The sequence below is a fragment of the Anoplopoma fimbria genome, chromosome 16 (genome assembly GCF_027596085.1).
Source record: "Anoplopoma fimbria isolate UVic2021 breed Golden Eagle Sablefish chromosome 16, Afim_UVic_2022, whole genome shotgun sequence".
Classification (NCBI taxonomy): domain Eukaryota; kingdom Metazoa; phylum Chordata; class Actinopteri; order Perciformes; family Anoplopomatidae; genus Anoplopoma; species Anoplopoma fimbria.
Genome location: NC_072464.1, coordinates 19,423,535 through 19,447,909, shown reverse-complemented (window position 1 = coordinate 19,447,909; position 24,375 = coordinate 19,423,535). Strand labels below are relative to the sequence as shown.

Here is a 24,375-nt window from a genome sequence, read left to right as displayed (position 1 = left end):
ATACAGAGGCTGTGCAATAAACCTTGAAAGCCACCTTCGAATGCACAGAGTATGTAATGAGGATGCATCGTGTCTGGTAAATATGTGAATGTGTGGACTTCAAATAGGCCTACATATGTTTTGTTTTTATTATGAATGTTAATGCTTAGGTATTTCTCTGATGGTTGACTGCACACTGGATCTCCTGGGTTTATGTATTCATCTTTTGTGGAATTTGTACTAAATTGTTTTTCACCTGCTGTATTCTTATGCCGCTTCATGGTTTATTCTAATTAAGTTAAAGTTCATCAATGTGATGTTGAAATCACCAGAACTGGAGTTACTGTGCTTTATTTAGAGAAATTTAAATCGTATTATATAATATGGTAGAGTTCAGATGGTAGAATGTATCTGGTTATCAAAACCTTTTTTCTGTCCATGCTCATTTTTTTTATTGACAAAGACAAATAAAATAAGAAAACACATTAATGGAGATAGCGTGTTTCATTTTTTCAACTTTTGGAAAAAAACGTCACAATTTTACTAGTTGAAATGACAAAAATGTCATGGGTGTTGGATTATATATATATATAACTGAAGCTACTCAACATTAATACCTAAGGTAACTTGGCTAATGTCAGTGTGCTGTCTCTCCCTGCAGATCATCTGTAGGAGAAAAAGACTGATAAGTCTGCTGAAGTGATCTCGCTGGTCACATCAGGTAAGAATCTGCCACCTCTCACTCTCATTCACATTATCAATATTTTTTGCTTATCAACTTAATAGTTTTGTACCAGGATCTTCACTATTTTGATCAAGTGAGTCTTATGCAAAAGTAAGGCTTCACCTCTTACAGTATCAACATTTGATGCCTTTTGCTGCTCAGTTTTAGGTTAGCCACTACTTGTGAATGTGTATTCGACTACTAGAAGCCTTCTCACTCAGGAAAAGCTGATTACAGGCCTTAAATGGATAAACTGATCTCAGATTGAATTTTAAATTCAGTCGATTAAAACACTATATGAAATACCCACATTATTTTCAAACGAAAGCAGTGAAATTGTTTTTTTCTGTTGAGACCACTGGGACTAACTTGTTCAGACAGAACCTGATGTGAATTTTAAGGCAACAGATTGTATTCAAAGTCTACGGAAATTCCAAATGTTCAAACTTTAGCAAAACTTGTTTTCTGGGTTTATGAATCCACTTCAGAAACATAGTTAGTTTATTAGCTAGTTGGATCAAAGAGACACAGAGAGCACAAATGATCCAGAGTTCAAAATCTGCACAAATGATGCCTGGCTCTGGGGCTTTTGTAAACTTACCCTGTTGATACTGTTAGTCGTTTTTTAAAGTATCTAAAATTAAAGTATAACTTCACGTAACACTGAACAGCACACTGAGTGAGAGTTTGCTCTGTGGGCCGATCGGGTTTGATCCAACACATATTGACAGGTGTGTGTGTGGGGGAGCCTGCAGTGAGGTAAAGTTGGCTGTGTGGGGGAGGACAGGGAGTACAAAACACGGGTGATCTGCTGCAACACACACACACATGCACACACTCAAACACACACACACACACACACACACACACACACACACACACACACACACACACACACACACACACACACACACACACACACACACACACACACACACACACACACTTGTGCCACCTACCCAGATGAAAGAGTTGGCACTGTGGCAGTCCACTCTGTGGCGCCCTAAGAGGCCCTGATGAGGGTTATTGTTGCTATTTAAAGGATACGGAGTCAGCAGGACGCATGCCGGTGTGTACTGTACAGCCTGTTGTGCATGCTTTTGTGTTTGTGTGGCCTTTTGTTTCACACACATACAGTCGTGTTCTTTCCTGGATCCTTACCCTTACCCTAAATGTAACTGCTACCAGCCTAAACCAAGTCCTACCCTTAACCTAATTATAACTTATACTCTATCCCTAAACCAAGTCTCCACTCTAAAATGCATTATTTACTGTACGTAGAGGTGCAATTGTCCCCATTTTGCCCCCCAAAAAGGCGAGTCTTCTGTGTAATCAGGTTTTTGTCCCCACAAGATGGGTAAAACACACCCACACAAACACATGCACACATATTTTCAGGTGTTTATGTTTACTTATGTTCCATATTTGAAGTGAATGTATGTATGAGTGTTGTGCCTACTTCAACACTGTAGCTGGATCTGTATAAGTCAACACACATGCACTCTGTCTCACACATACATCCTCACATGCTCACTTACATCCACTGAGGAGGGGAAACCGCAGCCTTGGATAGTTTAAGAGCCTCAATGTCAACAACCACCTCTAAAAGCACAAGTGTTTGAGGCTGAGCAGCCGCTTTAGATAAGCCAAAGGCTACCGAACGGAAAGACTGATATCATCATAACAGAATGTGCCGGCTGTAACGGTGACTGATGAAATGTTTTACAAATAAATAAGAGCGATGAAAAGAGGAAAGAGTCAGGCAAGGAAGACACTGATGATAAAATGTTTCATAAGAGACGAGAGCAACGAAGGATCGAGAAAAGGAAGATGAGATTTCTTAGATTATTCACGGTAAGAGAGAAACATGGAGCAGAATAAATATTGAATAAAGTGAGGGATTAACAGAGGAAAGAAAGAAAAGAGAGAATAAAAATGGGAGGGAAGACAAAATATGGCAAAAAGGTACAGTAAGAATGGATAAAAAGCAGAGAGAGGGTAATAAAACATGCAAATAAATAGTTAATTATACAAAACAAACTTTTTCAGGTGAGCCTTACACCTTTAGAGTAACTTTTTAATTTGGCAAAAATTCAGGGACAGTTGCCAGCACCCTGGCAAACAGCCAAACAAATGAAAACGCAGAAATGAGAAAGCAATAAACCTTTATACTGTGATTAGATTTGCAACAATCTTATTTGTACTGGTGTAGTGATAAAAAAAAAAAATAGAAAGCTTTTGTCTGATGAAATGTAATTTGATTTAGCAGCATGCAGCCATAGAGTTCGGGACATTACGAGAGCAGGGTGCTGGAAGCTGCCAAGACCACAAACAGCTCTCTCACCCAGATGCCCGCCCAGGTGGAGGAAGATAAAAAAACAAACAAAAAAAAACATTAATGGATTTTATACAGTCTGTAAAGGAGACATTTTGCACTAAGCTTACTTCATGTTTTTTTCCAAATTGAAAAATAAGATTCCGTAAGAGGCTGCACAGCATGCAAATTGAATTTGCAGCTCATTATTTTAAAAATGCCTTCCAGTCCTGTCCCCTTTATGCCGATATCAGTGCTGCTCTGTTCACTGGAAGTGATATTCAAATGATTTAAAGTTTATCATTGTGAGGGAATAAGCGGGGAGCAGAGAAAGCAAATGTGGAATTTGTGCAAATATGGCGTGAAAGGAAGAACAGTGAAAGTAATTCTTGACTAAGTTGTTTGCTACACAAATAATAATTTCAGTGAATGATACATTATTTTGGAGGGGAAGACATTTTTTTCAAACTAGCAATGTAGGGAAGGAAGGAAATAAGGGGGGAAGAAAGAGGAAAAGGGGCGATTCTTCTGTGAGCATCAATTCGATTCCAGTTAGTAGTTTATGTCTCAGCTGCAGGCCGCATATTTTATCTGCATTGCCAACAAGGTAGAAAAAATATTGCAGATAATCAAATCAAATGTTCTTCTGAAAACTAACAGTGTGACTTTGCTCACACAAATGAATGCGAAAAAACACACACAATCATAAATTAATTCCTCTTAGTGAGGCCAGATGATATAATATTTAATGCAAATGCAAAGTTTTTACTTATTAGATTTATTTTATTGGGGTAGTTGTTAGTGTGGTGACACCCATTATGCAAATGTAATATTTATATTTGACATTATATTGGGAGTAATGGTTCATAATAGAGTAACTCAACGGTTAATGCTACTGCCTAACAGCGAGAAGGCAGCGTGACCACAGTCCTCTTGGGGCCTTTCTGTTGGAGTTGTCTCTCTCCCGTTGTGTTATTGACCCTTGGCAGGTATGGATTCATAATAAAGCACACACATACACACAAACAACCTCAAGTCTCTGTCACAGCAGTAGCAGCTTTGTGCAGCACAGCATTTTTTTCACCTAGATGTGGACGCTGCTGCTGAGTATAACTGCCTTCCAATAAGTTCCAGACTTACCACATTTACGAGGGGGCTGCCTGGTGGTTAATGTGGGCGCTGTGTGCATCTGGTTGTATGCGTTATTAAAAGTCCAAGACGCAGGAATGGAAAAAGTGGCGAGCAGGCCGCAAGAGAAGAAGTGATAAAGCAGTGCAGGGCATTCCCCCTCATGACTTCTAAATGAAAGTGCTAATCAGTGTAAGATTTATTGGTTTTAAGTGATTGTATAAACAGATTATTACCATTTAATTTCTATTCTATGTTTTGTTTTTACCAAAGCAAATTCCCAAGATATTAATGTCTAAAACTTTTCATTTGTTTTTGTGCGAGGAGTGATTTGTGCTGCTATGCAGAGAGTATTCAAATCTGTGTCAGTAGGTTACACTCTCAGCAAAAGTCAACCACAAGAGACCTGTCTGAAGTGTGCGTTTGCATCTACTACAGGCGATGTTCACACTGGCATGCTTGAGTTGGTGTGAGCCTGCGTTAAACAACATCCAGGATCTGGGAATACAAGATCTGGAGCACGCCATCTATGGCTATCTATGCCTGAATCTATTTGTCTGTTCAGACACCGGTTTGAGCCTTAAGTTGGTTGATGTGCGGAGACTCGTTCACTCAGTTTGTGTGCAGACATTTTGATGCATCTGTTCGTGTACGCATCCACATCTGTGTGTACAATTGTCTGTTTTCATGTCAGAGGAAGCGTGAGAACAGGGTCGATCTCCTGGGGAGAAGGGTAACAGTGAGATGAAGAAGCGGTGAATAAATGAGGGCAGTAGTGATGAGAAATACAAGAGGAAAGAGGTGAAGAAATGCTGATGCAGAGAAATCACTGACAAGGGCTAATTAGAGGGCTAAAACCAAACTAGCATTGTACTGAATACGGTTATAGCCAATTAGGGTGCAGTGTAAAGTGGGCCAGTGTAAAGTGAAGTTATTTGGGCCTTAGAAAGAAAAAACAAAACAACTTTTGGTTTGAATTCTTCTCACTCTGGTTTCACATAAGCTTCTGCCTTCAACCCTACTGCTTAAATGTGTTGATTCATAATGTGCACACTCACAAACACACACACACACACACACACACACACACACACACACACACACACACACACACACACACACACACACACACACACACACACACACACACACACACACACACTATTTCAAACACAAATTAACATGCCCGACCGTAAATTATCCCAACATGTCATCGTTTTTGGCTCCATCACTTTTCTCGCTTTGTACTTTTGAGATAAATGGGTTGAGTGGGCGACAAATTTCCTATTGTGATCTTTCAGCTAATCTCCACCAGGCTGGGTGCTTTGGTTTGTGTGTGTGTGTTTTTTTCGTGGGTATGTGTTAATTAGGAGCAAGCTTTCACGGCCTCGAATAAATGAAGAGAGTCTTTGATCCTTCATGCTTTGGCCTCTCATGGGTACATATGCCAGAACACCCCTGAGAGAGAGAGAGAGAGAGAGAGAGAGAGAGAGAAAGAGAGTGAGAGAAAGAGAGGGAGAGTTGAGGGGAAAAAGTGTAAATGAAGGAAAAGGTAGAGAGTGGAAGAGATGGTGGAAAAAATGAAAAGGCTAAAACAAAATTAAAAAAAGGGCCCTGCTTATTTGGGTAAATAAGCAGGGCCCATGTGTTCATGGTTTAGTTTTGAATGAAGAAAATAAACATTATTACAAAAGAATCTGATGACATGTAATTCGCAAAGCAAACAGTTTTGAAAATGATCTTTTTTATGACATACAATACAATGACTTTATTTATGTCATGCTATACTATGACTTTTTTATGATGTACTATACTATGACTTTTCACAACATACTAAACTATGACTTTTTTTGACATACTATACTATGACTTTTTTAAAGACATACTAAACTATGACTTTTTATGACATCTATAATATTACTTTTTTATAACATCTATAATATTACTTTTTTAAAGACATACTATAATATTACTTTTTTATAACATCTATAATATTACTTTTTTATGACATGCTATACTATCACTTTTTTATGCCTTTCATAACGTACTTTAATATTACTTTTTTATGACGTACTATACTATGACTTTTCACAACATACTATACTATGACCTTTTTTGACATACTATACTATGACTTTTTTAGGCCTTTCATGACATAAAACACAATTACTAATTTATGACATTCTATGAAACTTAGCATAAATTCAGTCAGGAAGACTATCTTTACGCTCCTTGTCATTCATAATCCCAGTCACTCTCTCCACGTGACGACTCTATCAGCTGATTGTGGGTTTCACTTAAAGTTAACCAACCAGAGTCGGCCACGGTTTCCTTAAGCCAATCACATCGTTGCTGTCAAACTTTAAAAATGTTCTCCTCTCTGCTGCTGTCAGTTGTCATTTCAGCACGATCCCACTCACCTCCAGTCGGCATCACAGTCATGCTCCTCATTCATCATCGGATGCAACGACTCACTACATCACCACCACCACCAGTGTCTGGACTCCAGGGGGGGTTGTACCTGTCTGACCTCAGCATCACTGCCCCTCTGTTAGACGGTTTCGCCATGGAGTCCAATCCCCAAAGACTTTGCAATATTAATTTCTTATGTGTAATAAATTATTGTTGAATTTTCTCCTGATCGAAATACTTTGACTTTTCATGACATAATAAACTATGACTTTTCATGACATACTTTACTAAGACATTTTTTACGACATACTATACTATGACTTTTTTGTGCCTTTCATGTAATACACCAAAAATGACTTTTTTACAACATACTAAACTATGACTTTTTTACGACATACTATACTAAGACATTTTTTATGACATACAATACCATGACTTTTTTACGACATACTATACTAAGATTTTTTATGACATACTATACTAAGACATTTTTTACGACATACTATACTATGACTTTTTCATGACATACTAAACTATGACTTTTTTTTTTACATACTATGATTTTTTTAACGACATACTATACTATGACTTTTTTATTACATCTATACTATGACTTTTCATGACATACTAAACTATGACTTTTTTTATGACATACTATACTAGGAATTGTTCATGACATCTATACTATGACTTTTTGAACGACATGCTATATTATGACTTCTTCATGACCTTCTAATGACATACTATTTTGTGACTTTTCTTTGACTTTCTACAATATGACTTCACTTTTTTTTTACTATGACTTATTTTATCATGTTTTTGTGACATACTATACATCAACTTTTTTTTCCTACATTTAAGGGAAACACTATACTGTAACCTCTTTTTTTTCTTATGACCTTTTTATTACTTTTTATGACAGACTTTACAATGACTCTTAAGGCATTTTATGAAATACTATAACATTACTTTTAAATGACTTTTGTTGATATAATATCCCATGATGTTTTGGTCAGATACTGCATTATAAATATTTAAATAGCTTTCAAATGACATACTATGCATTGACCTTTTTTTTTATAACATACTATAACATGACATTTTAATGACAAAAAAACACCCAGAACCAAATCACTTGTTATTTAGCCTTTATTAAATAATAATAACATTAAAAAAGAAATTCTTCTGTACAAAGTCTACAAACAACAGTTTGAGTTATCTGGCCAGTGCCGTAGGTGTGTGTATGTCTTAATGTAGTGTGCCTTTGCCTGTGTGTGCATATGTGTGTGTATCCATCGAGACAGAAGAGGTATGCTATCTTGACTTCGAGAAAGATAAGGTGAGAGAGAGAGATAGAGACAGAGAAAGAGAGAGAGAGAAAGAGAGAGAGAATGAGAGACATAATAAGAGAGCTCCAAGGCACTTGGAAAATGGTCCAATGAAAACACAGTTAGATGGACCCAAAAAACCTCTATCTCTCTCTCCATTGTTTCTTCCCTTACCTTTCCTTCTATGATCATCTTTCAACACATTTTTATAACCCCCCCCTATAATATTTGTTTATTTCATCTCAATGGTTCTCCTGGCTGTATCCATGCATGCCCTCAAACAAGGAGAGATGAGAGAGAAAGGCAAAAAGAGAGATGGAGCAACAACAAATGTGACATGTTTGACTCTTTTTTTCCATCCCTTTACCTCCTCTCTTTTGCTCTTTCAATTTATCCCACAGAGGACAGCAACTTAGATTCAGCAAACACAAACATTACTTTCTGTGATTGACCTTCATTTGCTGAGGCCGAGCAGGGTGACAAAGAAAAATACACAGAAGACAGGGAGAGGACAACGTCTGGACCTCCAATTACATTTTCTAAGATTTTCTGTCTAGGTCAGTGACTCTCCCTCACTATCTGTCTTTTGTATCGTTGTGTCTTTGTTGTCTTCTTTTCTGTGTTGTGGTTGTGTGTCCATCTCTCTTACACCCTCCACCTGTCCTGCTGACAGTCTCATTTGATGTTTGTTTATTTTACCTGCTGTCTGTCCTCTCCATCTGTCTGCTGAGTACCTCACCGGACATGTTTACATGCAGAGAATCACCTGCCTACCAGCCCTTCTCCAATTGTTTAGATGAACGTTTTCAAATGCATCTTTTGTAGACTTCAATTGACTACGTTGACAAGTCAATTAAATGGTCACGACCACAGCCTAAACAGTCTGCAAGCCAAAAAGTGACATCCTCGATTTGCAGATAGATTAGTTTAAATTCAATGTCTGCTGCCATGTGTTATGATGCCATCAAAAATGCAGCCACAATACAACAGTCTCCCATGATTTACATTCATTTGCAGCTAATTTACAATAATCATTAATGTTTATTACCAACATCTACTTCTAATATGGGAAGTGGTATAGCTTTCATAAAGCAAAGGGAACAGTTACAGTGTGGAGGTCAGAATGGACGGCCAGATGCACAAAGTGCCTTTTTTAAAAAGTGGATTCAAGTTTGTATTTCATTTTTTAACTTTGACCGAAACCTTTCCAAATTGCTTTGAGTTGTCTTATCACGACCATAGAATCTCAAAATATGTTTTAGAAGTCAAAAGTGTATGTTGTAGATAAAACATTTGTAGCTCCAGATATGTTAAAGGTAACCATGTTGTTGATATTTTACTTTTTGTACAATTTTGGAGCCATTGAAGGTAACCTGTGGAGTTTTCTAGCAAACGTACAAGGTTATATATACACTGTAAGTAACTTTGAGGAAATCTGTTAAATGAATTTCCTTCCTCAGGAAAAACAATTGCAGAGCCTTTTTCCTCCACTGATAATATGTCAGTCACTGGAATAGTGTGAAACCCTGTTAATGCATGCCGCTGCGCATGCATGAAATACAAACAAAATGGAAATATTGCTCAGTAGCGCTACTAGTGGTCAGAAACTCCATGGTGCACCTTTAAGTTTCCACCAAAATGTATTTAAGCTGAAGCCAAATAGTGGCACATGAATGTAACTGATGGGAGAAAGCTGCATTACGCCAAAATGTTAGATTTTTTTGGGATGATTGATGTGAATTCTACTGCATGTTAACATAAACACCATAAACACCATATCTATTTTTACTTGCTCTCTCTTTCTTTCTGTCTCTCTCTCTCTCTGTATGTGTGTCTTCTCCTGTTCATCAGTGTCTCCAGCAGCACTGGCACTCCTCGATGGCTGTCCTCCGTTACAGCGTATACTGTAGTTAGCTTAAGGCTCGATTGTGTGTCCAAGAAAGTCAACGGTATTTCCACTCTCCTCCTTTAGTCACTCCTCCTCCTTCCGTTTTTTTTGAGCGTGCTTCATTCAGGGGGGGATGACGCTAAGAGCGGTGGATAAAAGGCAGGATGATTCATCTCTCAGTCCGTTCTCCACCCTGCCTCTTTTAACACTTGTTCAGACCCTCGGTGCACATACACAGCTCTTTGGCAATCCATAGGTTGCAATAAAACAATCACTGACATTTTGTTCACACAGTGTCTGTCCATCATTTGAGCATCATACAGTCTGAAAAGCAAAAAAATATAGATATATACCAAAGACAAACCCTATAATACTGAATCTAAAGCACGACTCCATAACAGCTTGTTAGATTTGTATAAATCTCTGGTTTTCTGTCTTCCATCTTCCTTTACCTTCCTTCTACTCTTTGAAAAGACTGATCATCTATAGTGGAAAATGTGTGAAAATAGAAAAGAAGTAACAATTAAGACCATGGAGTCCAACACAATGCTAAAGAAAGTCTAAAAAATGGCGTAAGAGCTCTACAGGGCGGCTACGAACTGAAGCTGGCATTTCTTTACCTTTTTTTCCCAGACACAAGTCTAAAATATAACTAAAACAGTCACCATTACTCTTCTATGCCACTGGTTTCACAAAGCGCAGACCAAGGGCAGACAAAGTAGCGAGCGAGCGCCATATGGCAGGCTAATGGACATTTGAAAGTCCCAGAACTCATATCTAAAACTTTCAGAAAAACAAACAAAAAAGAAAATGTTCTTTTTCCATCCTCTTTTTCTTCTTCACCTTTAGAAATCTAGATTCATTGGAGCATTGTGGTTTGATATCTTTTAAACTTCTTTAGGGGGGATAGGTATTCGCTTGATATGTGTGTTGATTTCAGTCAAAAGTACCCACATTAAATGGTCCACTGGTGCTGAAGTCTTCACCAACAGTCAGAAGCTGGAGCTTTTTTATTTCAGCATGCTGTCTCTACTGGCCACATTCAAATTCAAGCCGATGAGGACAAATTGACATTGCCCTTCTGCAACGCAGTTAATGAAAATCTCTTCTTCATTAAGAATTCCATTACCAACTTTTTACCCAAACAACCCAGACTGTGCTGTCATTTGTGGTCCAAATGTCCAGATTGTCATGGGTGCTGTAGTCTTTCCTCCTAGCTTCATTCCAGTGGCTGGTGGATTATATTCTATGGTAGATCTATCATTCATATTCATTTATTCATTCCTTCATTCATTCACAGGCTTTTAGAATCGAGCAGGCTCTCTCCTACAGGCGGAGGAGATATGGTGCTGTGGGAAGGGGGGGACTGGGGTCCGGTGTTCTCCCAGTTTAGGCCTCATAGCATGTGGGGGAGATCGATGTCACAAGTTCCCACTGGCACACAAATAGGGGGAAACTCTGGGATGAATGTTACCCCTTTTAGACATCAGAGCAGGATATTAAGTAGGGGACACTGGGGATTGATATAACAGCTAGTGCTTCCTTTTCGTGTTTTCTTTGTCCAAACTGAGAACAGAACAAAATTACTTCTGCAGGAGATCACGTGAAGTGTCTTTCCCCCCATAATATTCTCTAGAATTCTCCTCCTCCTCCTCCTCCTCCTCTTCATGCCTCTGAGCAGCACCTCTGCTGGTTTATCTTCACTTTATGCTTAATCCCGTCGTACAACTCGAAGTTGTAGTTCTCCAGTGTTGTGGAGGAGCGCGAGGAAAGCCCGCTGTAGGAGCACGTGCAGTAGAGGAGCAGTCCCGCACAAACGGCGCCCAGCAGCACGCCGAGAGAGCTCATCACGATGATGGTGAGGAGGATGGGGTCCAGCGTGTACAGCCAGGCGTTGTCCTTGTCTTTCTCCGACACCAGGGTGACGGAGGAGGGGTCCGCATCAGAGGAGGAGGGGGTCGAGAAGGAGGACGGCCATCCTGGGAAGACATAGTCTGGAGACAAAACAGGAAACTTTAGAAAAAAACTCCAAAAATAATGAAATTTAAGAATAATACAATGTGATTTACTACAGATCACATATATTTCACATCCCACCAAAACACGCTGATCTAATTTTATATTTTGGATGCATTTTTTCCATCATTCACTGCAACCAGTGGTTTCCAATACACTGAACATCAAGTCTGAATACATTTTTGTCAGTTACATTATTATTGTTCGAAGCTACAGTTCACATGATTACAATTTACAACCACAATATCACATAGAAAAGGCTTGATGTTCAACTCGATGGACACAGGGACTGAAATTATCAGTGTAAATTCTGGCAGTGGCAGGTAAAGATTTAAGGTCACCTGAAACCATGCTAGAAAGGTTTCCTTATATCAAGAAATCTTATTTTTTTTAAACTTGTCGTGGGTTAGGGTTACATGATATATTTGACATTAATCTACCGTCTGGTACCACTGACTGTGTGTATAATAGCGTCAAAGTGGCAGGTCAGGAAAAAACATAATAAATTATTTAAAACTAAAGAGCTTAAATGTTTGAATATTCTTTTAAATTGTAACGATGTAACTTTTAAAATGTAATGTAATGGTAATGTAAAAAGCTGAGAGCTCAGTAATGTCACTTAAACAGCAGTATCTATCTATAGTTAGCTAACATTAGCCACAATGAGCTACTGCTAATTACACACTCTGTCAGACTCTAGCAGCAAATCCCTTGAGTGTAATGAACTAAACAAGATTACATTTTTAATGTGTGAAAGAAGGATTGCGCAAGAAGGATTACGTTACTCCTTCTTTCAGCAGTCGCATAGTCTCGCTTTAAGAATTCAACTGTATCGGAGCCAAATATCCAGCGTCATGGCCGATTAATTCAAGAACGCTTAATTCTGTTACCCCAGTTTGTTATTGTTTACTTCATAACTTTGCAAACATAATGAAATTAATTACTTTAAAGGTGCTCTCAGGTGTGTCTTGTGTGTGTTGAAGTGTGCACATCTAGCTGGCATAAGCGATCAGGCTAATCCACTTAATGAATGCATACACATGAACAAGCCAATCGGCAATTAGGTACTGCATTTAGAGTACTTTATGGCAGAACACGCTGATACACACACACACACACACACACACACACACACACACACACACACACACACACACACACACACACACACACACACACACACACACAACACAGAGGATAGCAATAAACAGACAGTAAACAGACTTGTTTAGTGAGGTAAAGGCTGAGTACTCTTCTTGTATCTGCCAAGGGGCTGGGAGAAACAAGGGATAACAACACATGCATGTGGGCAGACACACACACACACACACACACACACACACACACACACAGACACACACACACACACACACACACACACACACACACACACACACACACACACACACACACACACACACACACACACACACACACGGGAAGTAAACCGTGATTGTTACAGACAGATGTTTTCTAGGTGCCCAGGAGGAAGCTGTCTGTCTCACTTTGTCTACCACGGAACATAAAAGAGGAGGAGAGGAAACACACGCCAACATGCCCACATGCACACACACAAACACACTTTCGGATTCTCCCTCATACTCTTACTGTCTCTGCACACTGTCACACACACACACCAGAGGTTGTCTGTCACTGTTGCCACAGGCTTTTTTCTCGTGGAATCACAAGTAAAACGAAGAGCCATAGGCATGCCTCTGCTTTAAGAGCTATTTTCACAATAATCTGGGTGAGACTTGTAAAACAAGCCAGTACAGCCTCGGGGTGAGACGAGAGAGGGAGAGAAGGGGGGCTTCAAAACTCACCTCCATTGATGGGGGGCTTGTGGTTGTAAACAGGATCTTTTCCAAAATCCATAGGCCTGGGATCTGTTAAAAAGATCAGAACACAACAGTATTAATCTCAAACATCCAGTCCAGCCAGAGCAACTCAAGAGTCCCCAACACGTTGTGATACCATCACTCCATCTCTTATGTTGTCAGCACACAAAGCTACATTTGTAGATGGAAATCAAACTACACAAACAGCTGAAAGAGTTCAAAGAGTGAGTGATCTTGTTTAGACTGTCTGAAGATATCAGGCAAGAGATCGACTGCAGTTTAAACCGTTTTATTTAGAGAGAGAGAGAGAGAGAGAGAGTGAGCGGTGAAAATAAAAAGATACCGACAACTGTTTCATATAAAAATATCACTTTTATTACCTTCACATTCCCCACAACATATTTTCTTTTTATTCCAAGACCATGAAATTCAACAAGCTAAAATACCACATTCTATTTCTGAGGCAGGCCGAAGTGCAAGGCTTTAAAGGGTCTGGAAGCTCAACTCTGCTTCAATTCAGTTTTTATTCAAGGAAATTGATATTACAATCAGAAAAAAAGAGCAATATCTGAGCAGCTGACAAGAGGTGAAAAACTAATTTAGGTGATATGAAAAAAGATACAGAGCCTTATTTCCTCAGTTAGATAAGCTCATTTCTTTTCCCTATGAGGCAATTTTAACATGTGGCATCCAGACTAAACCTTCTATAAACAGCTTTAATACTCTTCAATCTGTAAATGATAATAAAAGATGAATACTTTTAAATGAGACCTGCTATCTGTGAAGTGAAGATATTTGCTCATGTATTAAATATGAGGTAATTTCCTTGAAATTAAAAAAAGTGAATCAATCACATTTTTAATTGATTACAATTGACCCAAAGTTGACTTCCAAACCCAATTAGAGAATGAACAAAAGAAATTACAGCAACCAATAAACCCTATGCTGAATGGAGTGTATTCATTCTCCGATGTCGATGGTTGTTGGGAATTTGATTATTTCATTATTTAATTATGGGATAGAGTATGTGTGCCTCTGGGTTTTGTATGTTTCTCTGGAGTTCAATATTTAATTTGCTTTAAGTGCACGACACTGAAAACCAGAGCAAGTCAAACAGACAATCATAAAGTTAAGCTATTTCTTTCATAGAGGCTGAGAAAGAGCACAGGAGTAAATATATAAATGAGTTGGCTGAAGCCAGGGATGAACGTTTAAGAAGTTTACCACCTCAGGTTTTGCTAAGCTTGAGTCTAAACTAGACACAGTTTGAATTAAAACTATCTCAAGTTCATCCCTTGCTTAAGCCATGTTCCAGAAAGGCCAGTCTGTGCTGCAGCCAACAGATTTATATAAAGAAATATCTTTTTGATCAGTAAAAAAACTCCATTATGAGAACAAGAAATCAAAGAACAATAACATCATCGATTCACTTGATTAAAAATGACATCATCATGGTAGGTTTCCCCCCCCAAAAGAAATCGCACTCCACTGTATAATAATGGCGATCAAAAGATTTCTGAACAAACAAACGTACGTCTCAAAGCATGCAAGCCTGGAAAACTCCAGTGGCTCGCAGATCATGAACATGTCTTCAAATATTTGTCTGAACCACCAAACTAAATAAAATAATGCTGTCATGTAATTCTGTGTAAACAAAACAGTTGCTGTTACTGTGCAGAATGGGCAGTTAGCCTGCTAAGCGTAATATATGGCTAATCCCAGGAGTCACACTGTAAATTACACTACCTTCTAGAGCTCTTACTGAAATGCACTCGACATGTAAGACCACACTTAGTGTAGTACATGCACATGGAAGCATCTAATCAGTGTTCTCGTCTGTCCTCTGGTACAGTCTCACAACAGACCCTCAGGGCTCTAACATCTCCTTTCTCACAGTCAACTGAAAACACCACAGGCCTTGACGCAACATTAAATCAACGGGGAGAAAAGCAAAAGAAGCAGGATAAAGAAAAGACAGATGCTCGGACACTTCTTTGGACGACTGTTGAACACTTTCTAATGATCCTGGCTTAAAGCCTGAAGGCTAGGATCTCTGAGAAGAATCATCACGCGGATCTGAAAGGAGATTAAAACTCCCTGTAGCCCCATTTTATCTCCACTCTCCAATTAGCAAAGAGAAAAATAAAAAGAGGGCTTTTTTAATTCAGGAAAAAGACATGGATGGCTCTTTGGCACCAAACGCTGCTCCAGTGGGGGCCCGAGGACCTGTTAGAGTGCTTTCACTCGTAATATTTCTCCGGGAGCAGAGAGGGAGGAGGCAGAAAGGAGAGAAAAAAGAAATGGCCCGAGGGCTAGAAATGCTTACCACAGGGTTTTATGAACGCAATAAGCTCCATTAACTAATTAGAAATATTAAAGGGCTTCAAAGTAGTCTGTGATGGAGAAGGGAGAGGGAGGTGAGGGAAGGTTGATTTAAAAGCAATGCGTGAAGAGACGCCAGCACATTTTCCAAATCTTGCAAAAAGTTTGATAGAGAGAGAGAGAAAAAAGTGCACGGGTAGCACAACATAAATACAGTCATATATCATTTCTCTGTTTGAATTTCGGACCCACATTGATTGGGTTTACAGCACAGGGCCGCTACAGTGACTCATATAACGTGTAAATCATACGCAAGTCGATTGAAATGGAAGGCAGAGGGGATGGATATGCAAGCATTATATAACGGAAATACTTGTTGACTAAAGCGAAAAAACACATTTTACGAGGCACAATTTGATGAAACAAGTGAATATGGAGAGCTGCAGGTTTGTGTGTGTGTGTGCAGTGAGTGTAATGTGTGTCTCCATCACACTGTCAATTCTGCCAAAAGACTTCTTTCATCTGCTTTTGTGTTTGAAACAACCTGCCCTCCTCCTTCAAGTCTTTCCCTCCTTCAATCCAAACTCCAACCTGCCTCCCTGTCAGCCTTCCTCCCGAAGCAAAAGAAAAAATTCTATCTTTAGAAAGTATAGAGAGCAGTTAAAAAAACCAAAAAAAAACTTCTTTCATCTTCCTCCATCTCTGGGAGCATTCTTTGGAGGGAAAGGGGGCTCGCTTAATGGGCCCTGCTCCTCGGAGAGATTTTGCTCTCCTCCTTTTCTGCCTCTCATTTTCTCTCCTGTGTTTTTTTTTACTGGGAGGATTTGCAATGAAGGGAAGGAGTAGAATAGGAACAAGCGGGTTTTGATAAAAAAGGCTGTGGGATTTGAGCATGAACAAAATGGTGCAGCGGGGAAGCACACAACGTAAGATGGTGAGCTGCTGAGAATTCCAGAGAATAAGCACTGCAGCAATGTTTTACAGACGTCTATCTTACTAGAAGTGGATACTGGGCTTTTCAAACCAAACACAAGCAAATTAAATGACTCAATCTTTTCTTTTTTAACATAATCTGAATCATTTTCAAATACCATAATGATCTGCTCCCATTTTGAGCCCCTTTATGATTTAAGCTTCAAGCTGGATGCTTGAAAACAAACATTTGCTGTTGCAAAATGGCTTCAACCCAAGTAAAGTTGTTAAGATCATCTCAGTGAACACAATCAACATAACTGTTGCTTTAAAACAATAGTTAGCGGGTAGAAAAATCAACATTGCATAACTATTATACATCAGAAGTACATGTAGGCATACTGTAACATGATTGCAAAGAAAGAAGTTCTATTTAATTCACAACCAGTACATTACTCAACGTATTGTTTCTATTAAGATTCACAGTAAATGTAAGAAATTGTCACAAATCATCAAAGCCTTCATAAAGCATCATCAAGAAGCAGAAAAGTGCTAATGTTACTCTCAACAAAACATCGTAATCGCATCCTAAACCAATCTATGTCAAAATGAAAACACATATAAGGTTAGACAGATGATTAAGAAAACATCAAGAAATCTGTGTGAGGGGTGTGACGGTAGTGCTGCTCTGGAATCAGTCTTATTTGACATTTCATAGTAAATGAAATGATAAAAATAAATGACAAATGATCCTGGATCAGTGGTTTTTCCTAACAGCCTTCATAAGTAAAAAGCTCTTTCAACAGGCTAAAATGCAAAACATTATTGATTTGTCATAGGATGACACACATAAAGATTTAACAGAAAATATTTGAACTTGCACTGACTTGAAAGAAAAGTAAAACTGCATCTTTAAATACTCAACACATATGATTTTCGTTTCTTTCATTCGGTGTGTGCGGGACATACAACTATGTTTAATTCAAACATTAACAGACAGGCATTGGATTATTTATAAGATCAAGGCAAAACTGTATAGAGTCCATTCATACTCCGATTTGACACTGAGGCACCACCTCGTTCTGGAGGTGAAGAGGTAAGAGTTTTAAAGCACATATTTTAAGAAAGGCATATCAGGATGTTATGAAAAAAAATGCACTCAGGGTAACAAGCGAGACTCAATTATTATCCGCTGAAAAAAGTTCTGAAGTGTCCGTGCATACGTGTGTGAGACCTTTGAGCCTTTGTGTGTTTTAATGCGGAGACAGTGTTTGTTTCTAGGTCTGCACGATGCGATGTAAGCTGTCTCATCCTATCCCCCCCCCACCCCTCTCCTGTGTAAACCAGACAGAAAAGAACAGCACAACACCGAATACTCGTTCACAGACCAAAGGAGGCAACCACAGTGGATGTGCAGCCGTCTATCTGTCACGGCTGGACGGGCAGCACTAATTCTCCCCATACCTCTTCCTCCTCTGTTCTTAATCTGTCTCTGTCACTCTCGGTCTCTCAAAAGGCTAGTGGACAAATAAACAGCAGCTTCTTTCAGACCCAGAGAAACAGACTTCTTTCTTTATGCAGCACACATTGCGACTTCTATCCCCCTGTACCTGTGTGTAAATCCCCTCTCTGTCGGACAGAGTAATTGGAGGCAGGCAGTGTCCAAGCTGCAGATCAGAGCAGGGAAGACAGACATTTCCTGCTCTGACATTTGTAGAAGAAGAAAATATGCTGTTCCAACAATGACATGTACACCGCATGTACATATGTTTTGTCCACAGTGTGTAAGGCAGTCTTCATGTCCAGGCTACCAAGTCGGGGTGCAGCTGTAGAAGCCATTATGCTCTTAAGTACATCAAAAAAAATTGGCAATCTTATGTCGTTATCAGGCCTTCGTCAGCCATCAGGATTGGCAATTAAAGTTCTTTCATCTAATCTCCCAAGTGATGGTAAAGTTTTAATTCTGCCAGTGGCAGCCCACAAGGAAGTTTAGCCAAGGTGCACTCTGATCAGTTAATTAGATCAGTCATCAGCAACAGGAGCTGCAGTGTCTCTTCTATGTAGATTCTCATCATGCTGAACACTGCTGTTGATCATTTATTTCAGGGCGTTTTCACACCCTTAAATCGCTTTATTTGAACAAAACGATCTAGTAAATCATATTATTCACATATAGTCCAGTTGTTTTCAAAACTGGGAATCATAGCTGGCGTCTTTCTCCAGTTTGATGGTGAGCATGGGGTCGAGATTCCGCCCGGTACCTGGGTACAGGTGGTTTTGGTTCGGGCTCTGGACCAGATTATAGCTGAGGTTTTGGTTCTGGTAGCAGTTTTGTTGACTTGGCTGATTTGGATGCTGGCTGTTGTGGTACATCACTGAATGATGATGACCAGCGCTGGTCTTCTTGGGCGCCCAGTGGTACCGATGGCAGCACAGTGTCACCACCACGGTCACAGTGACCAGCAGCAGGAGGGCAGCGCCTCCCGCCAACACATAGTACCAGTAGGCAGGAACAGGCTGCACCGCCACTGTGTCTACTGTGGGCTCCATCCCAGACATGGCACCCCCTGGAGGGCAGGAGGACACATTACTGGTTGGCACTATGGACGAGGGAGGCAGACATGCAGACCCCATTGGAGGGTCAAAAGCGGTCTAATTGACTTTTCACTAAACCCCTCCCCCAGGCAGTGATTGTCAAATCATAGCTTAGCAACCGTAACTAGGCATCAGTCAAGCTTTAAATTTCTCCACATGGTGAATAAAGTATGTTATTTTGTAGCCCACAAGTAAAGGAAAGTAAAGGGTTTATCTGCGCTATCATGAGATGCAATCATTAGCTTGTCTCGCTAACTAGCTTACCATTTACAGTAGCAACAAGCATTGCTTTCAAGATCATTACCTATAGCTACCTAAAAACTAAAATACTAGCTTAGTTTGCAGGGTTTTTAAACATATTGTGCAGTGTTATGTTAGAATGTCTGACTTTATATTTTGCTTTTTGTAAAACACGATTGTCTTCTACACAAATGCAGCTTTGATTAGCTAACGAGCAATAGCTGATAAAATCTGCAGCCTCAGTCGGAAGATCTGATGAGAGGCAGCTCGAAATGAGAGTCTACCTCTGTCTAAAATCAAGAATTGTTTCAGAAAATACTATTGATTTCATATGTTAAATCTGCTATTGTTATCAATGTAAATTGCATACATGTTGGGCGAGAATGGAAAGCTTGACAGGCCTAACAGTAACCAAGGGGGGTGGGATTCAGTGAATGGTCAATTACTGCAGCAGTGAGCTGCAATTATTGTCCCTTACTGTTATTCAACTAAACACAATATATAAGATCTACTGCAGGCAAAAAACTTCCAGATGAAGCTCACTTTTCCAATATCAAAACACCCAACTGCATACTCCAAGTCATCTTCAGTCTTCATTCTTTATAAAAAATGCAAATGCAGGTATGTTTCGATTATGCTAAGGTTTTTTGCTGATGCAAACGTCACAACAATCAGCTGCACATTGACAGGAAGAGGCTCATGCGATGCGTTCAGATTCGATCGGAGAATGCAAAGCCTTGATTATGCAGTGATTGGCTCAGTTGGACAAAGGGTGGGGAGTGTTAAGTGGATGTATTCGGCAGGACGCAGCCTCTTTTATCTGGGCAAGATCACATTGAAGGGAGTCGAGTGGAGGGAGAAAAGAGAGAAATTACAGGGGTAGAGAAAGGAGGCTTTATAGGAAGAAAGAATGGAGTGAAATAGAGAGGGGTTGAAGAAAGTGAGGCGAAAGGGTGGGAGGGAGGGGAAGTAAAGGGAGAGAGCTAATCCTGCCATGATATCTTTAATCCTGCATTAGAGGGTCTGTCTGAAACTTCAATACTCTGTCAACTCACTGTGAAAGAAACCCGCTGAGGGAGAGGTTGTGGAAGAAAGAAAGACAGAAAAGGATTGGGAGAGAACGTAGGAAAGAAAGAAAGAACGGAAGAAAGAAAAGTAAGGTCAAAAGATAGAGGAAATGGAGTCGGGGAAAGCAAGAAATAGATAGAGATGAGAAAAAAAAGAGAAATAATGAAAAGTGGTGGAGTAGAGAGGTGCAAGAAAGACCCAGAACCTCAAGGAAACCAGTGAGCTTAATTTAGTCTAGGTTCAGACGAACTCTTTAAAGGTTTAAAATTGGCTTTGATTGTAAAGCCGTGCTCTAAGCAGCCTGAGCAGAGAGCCTTTGCATCAGTGGATTAAGACATGGATGATTTCTAGGGCTGCAAAAATTGACTGACTTTTTTTTTATCTAAAAAGGGGAACAAAGGGGAAAGTTTCTCAAGAGCACCACTCCTAACTTGAGCTAAAAAGTGTGGCTTTCAAGGAACCTTGGTTTACTAGAGTTTCTGAATCACTGATCTTTTTCTCATTCAAGGTCTAACACTTCACACATCAACAGCCTCGTCTTATCTGAATGAGATAAAGTGGAGCTGAAAGTGTGCGAGCTCTCCATAGTCAAACTGAAGACAGAATCAGCTGCTTTTCTGTGAGTGTGTGTGTGAGTGTGTGTGTGTGTGTGTGTGTGTGTGTGTGTGTGTGTGTGTGTGTGTGTGTGTGTGTGTGTGTGTGTGTGTGTGTGTGTGTGTGTAAATGTATGCATGTGTGTGTGTGAATCATTATCGGTCAGTGTGCCGCCAGCCTTCCCTTTTTCAGAAGCCAAATACCTCCTTGGTTGCCATGGATACAAAAACCCAACACAGTGGCACACTGGTTCACGTCAAAACCACAATGAAGCTGTGGCATTGTACTGATATCACATAAGGCTATAATCATACATTACACTTCACTACAGTTCTCCTGACATTTTGGGTTAATTAATTTATTGTATTTAATATATTTTTGCACTTGCCATTTCATAGATGATGAAGATTATAATAGGATACAATTAAAATACATTGGTAGCCGTGATCCCAAATTAATTACTAAGGGCACTGTATTCTTCCTCACACTGTAACACTTGGGATGGAGTCAATCTGACTTTTTTTATTTAAATTAATTGAATTTAAATTATACTCTAATAATCTCCCATCTATTCCTTCATCACTCAAAATCTAGTTTCAGCCTCATTCTCACCTGCAGGATTTTGCAAATAACTGAAAGAAACCCGCTGTCATACCCACACAGTTCAATTATACACATAAAGACACACAAAAATAAGTAACAACTGAAGCATTTATAAGTATATACAGTATATAGTATATTTACAACCTATGCAGTAAGTTTTGAATGGAGTTTAACTATATCCGCTCATCCAAAGAGAAACACTTAAACTCTTAGCTCACTTTTCAACAGGCGTCTCAAAGGAGATATTCAATCCCTCTCTCTGGGATTCAGTCTCATGAAAACATATGTGTGTGAGAACTGACACTGTTGTCATGCTGCGAGACATACGATACCTGCTCAGGATCCAATATTCTAAAAAGCTTTAGGTCAAATATTTAGCATACGAGTCCGGGAGAAAAGTTTTCTGAGGCTTTTACTATTTTTGGGAATGATATTCTTGTTTTGGTTGAACAAAACCAAGTGGTGGTCAAGCACCTGACAGTATTCAAAAAATGTTTCTGATCTATTTACACACTACGAACAGATGGACACACACACATCCACAGACACACACACATCCACACACACACACACACACACACACACACACACACACACACACACACACACACACACACACACACACACACACACACACACACACACACACACACACACACACACACATCACACACACACACACACACTGAACTGACTCCATAACTGTAAGCATCCAGCATCAGTAATATGGATACAAGCAAACTACAGTTCTGCAATTATCTTTGTGCTTAAACCCCGTGCTTCAAAAACACTTTCCTTGCCTCTGCAGCAATTGAAATAAATCAAAGAAATAGATGTGGTCTCAACCATCCATGGTCAATGTGGAAACTAATGAATAATTCCAAAAATACACAGAAAAATATCCACAAATCATAAAAGACTTTATATACTACTCAGAGTGGTGAGATAAAGTACATATTTTGTTATTCAGGTCCAACTTTGAAGAAATTCAGTGTCATTAAAGCCCTTGCTCCTTAAAAATTCCCATTTAAATATGTTTTTGGTCTCTAAACAAAAGCAGCCTAGCATTTTGGGTCGCAACCCAGACTTTGAAAACAAGCGATCTAGTAGCATAATCTAGCCTAAGCCTGTTTTATCTGCTTTCAGACTGGCCTATTTGAGGATGTAGGAGGGAAAAGGAAAAAGGGGAATACATGGTGAATAGGGGAGGAGAGGAAAAGAGAAGAGGAGAAAAGATAAAAAAATGAAAAGAAAGGCAAGGAATGGAATGAAAAAGACTGGTTAAGATGAAAGTAGAGAAGCCGAATTAAAGGGGAGCAAAATATTGAAAGTGTAATAAGAAGAAGTAGAGACTGAGAGAAGGAAGAAGAGAGGCTACTTGCATGGTGTTGAATGAAAACAGAGAGGGAGAGCTTACATGGTGAAAGCAAAATCAGGATGGAGGAATGAATGATGAGCGAATGTGTGCAGTTCTCTAGAATTAGGAAGTAGTTAGGGTTGGACTGAGTTAAGAACAGAGAAGCAAGCTCTGCTTAGTTCTTTAAGTTTCATTGATAACCAAAGAAAACGACCAGCTGGGTACTGTTCATCCATGACCTCGTGATTTTGACCTCTGCTCCTATTTCACCTTTTAATTAATTTACCATAAGAAAAATAAAAAAAGAAAGTATTTCAGTAATTTGCAGTGCACACTATAGGCACACTCACTGTGTTGCATACATGTAAACCCATAACAGAGCACACAAAACGTGATGCACACCACTATCGACCTGAAAAAGTATGTGGGAAATGCAAATACACCCTGATGTTACTCTGTTGCAACTGCATATGTTGCCATATTGCGGCCGGCCATTGTTATTGTTGTTGTAGTAAATAATCCTGTGTAGCTATGTGTTTATGTTAGCAGCAAATAGTCATTTTCTCACTGAGGAACATACCAAACTACATAACCAAGAGTATCAGCCCAGCATGCAGGGAGTCATGCTGAAACAATGCAGTGGATCCATTCCATCAAGTTACAACCTTGTCACCATTATTTTATAAAATGTGAATAAAGTCTAAATATCAAAATCCATCAATAAAGTATATCTTTTTTAAGAAGTTGGGAATCTTATTTGTTTGTAGTTATATGTAAATAGTACACATTGTACTATACATGTCAAAAACCATAGCTTTGTTTGGAGATGATGTAATAGCTTGAGGGCAACATTTTCAGTCAGTATCAGTGTGGTCTATGTCTATTGAGATGTATGCAACATATATTAATGCACTATGAAGGTCACTCGGGGCCAGTGCAGCTTAGCAACAAGCAGAAAGCACAGACATTTGGCACAGGAAGTACAAATGGAACAGGAAGTAGGACTTACTGGTTATGCCAGGAGTTAAGGCAGGGAAAGGCTCTGGAAAAAAGAGAG

At 39.4% G+C, this 24,375-nt stretch overlaps 1 protein-coding gene across 1 annotated transcript in view; it reads right to left on the bottom strand.

Moving 5' to 3' along the window:
* Positions 1 to 7,699: 7,699 nt before the first annotated feature.
* The window catches only part of LOC129104971 (neuropilin-2-like), an 87,819-nt gene continuing 71,143 nt past the window's right edge, over positions 7,700 to 24,375 (bottom strand). The window contains exons 16-17 of the mRNA XM_054615833.1: positions 13,613 to 13,675; positions 7,700 to 11,767 (exon numbers count right to left, since the gene is read on the bottom strand). Coding sequence (XP_054471808.1) covers positions 11,439 to 11,767; positions 13,613 to 13,675 — 392 coding nt within the window. The 3' untranslated portion in view covers positions 7,700 to 11,438. The remainder of the gene's footprint in view (positions 11,768 to 13,612; positions 13,676 to 24,375) is intronic.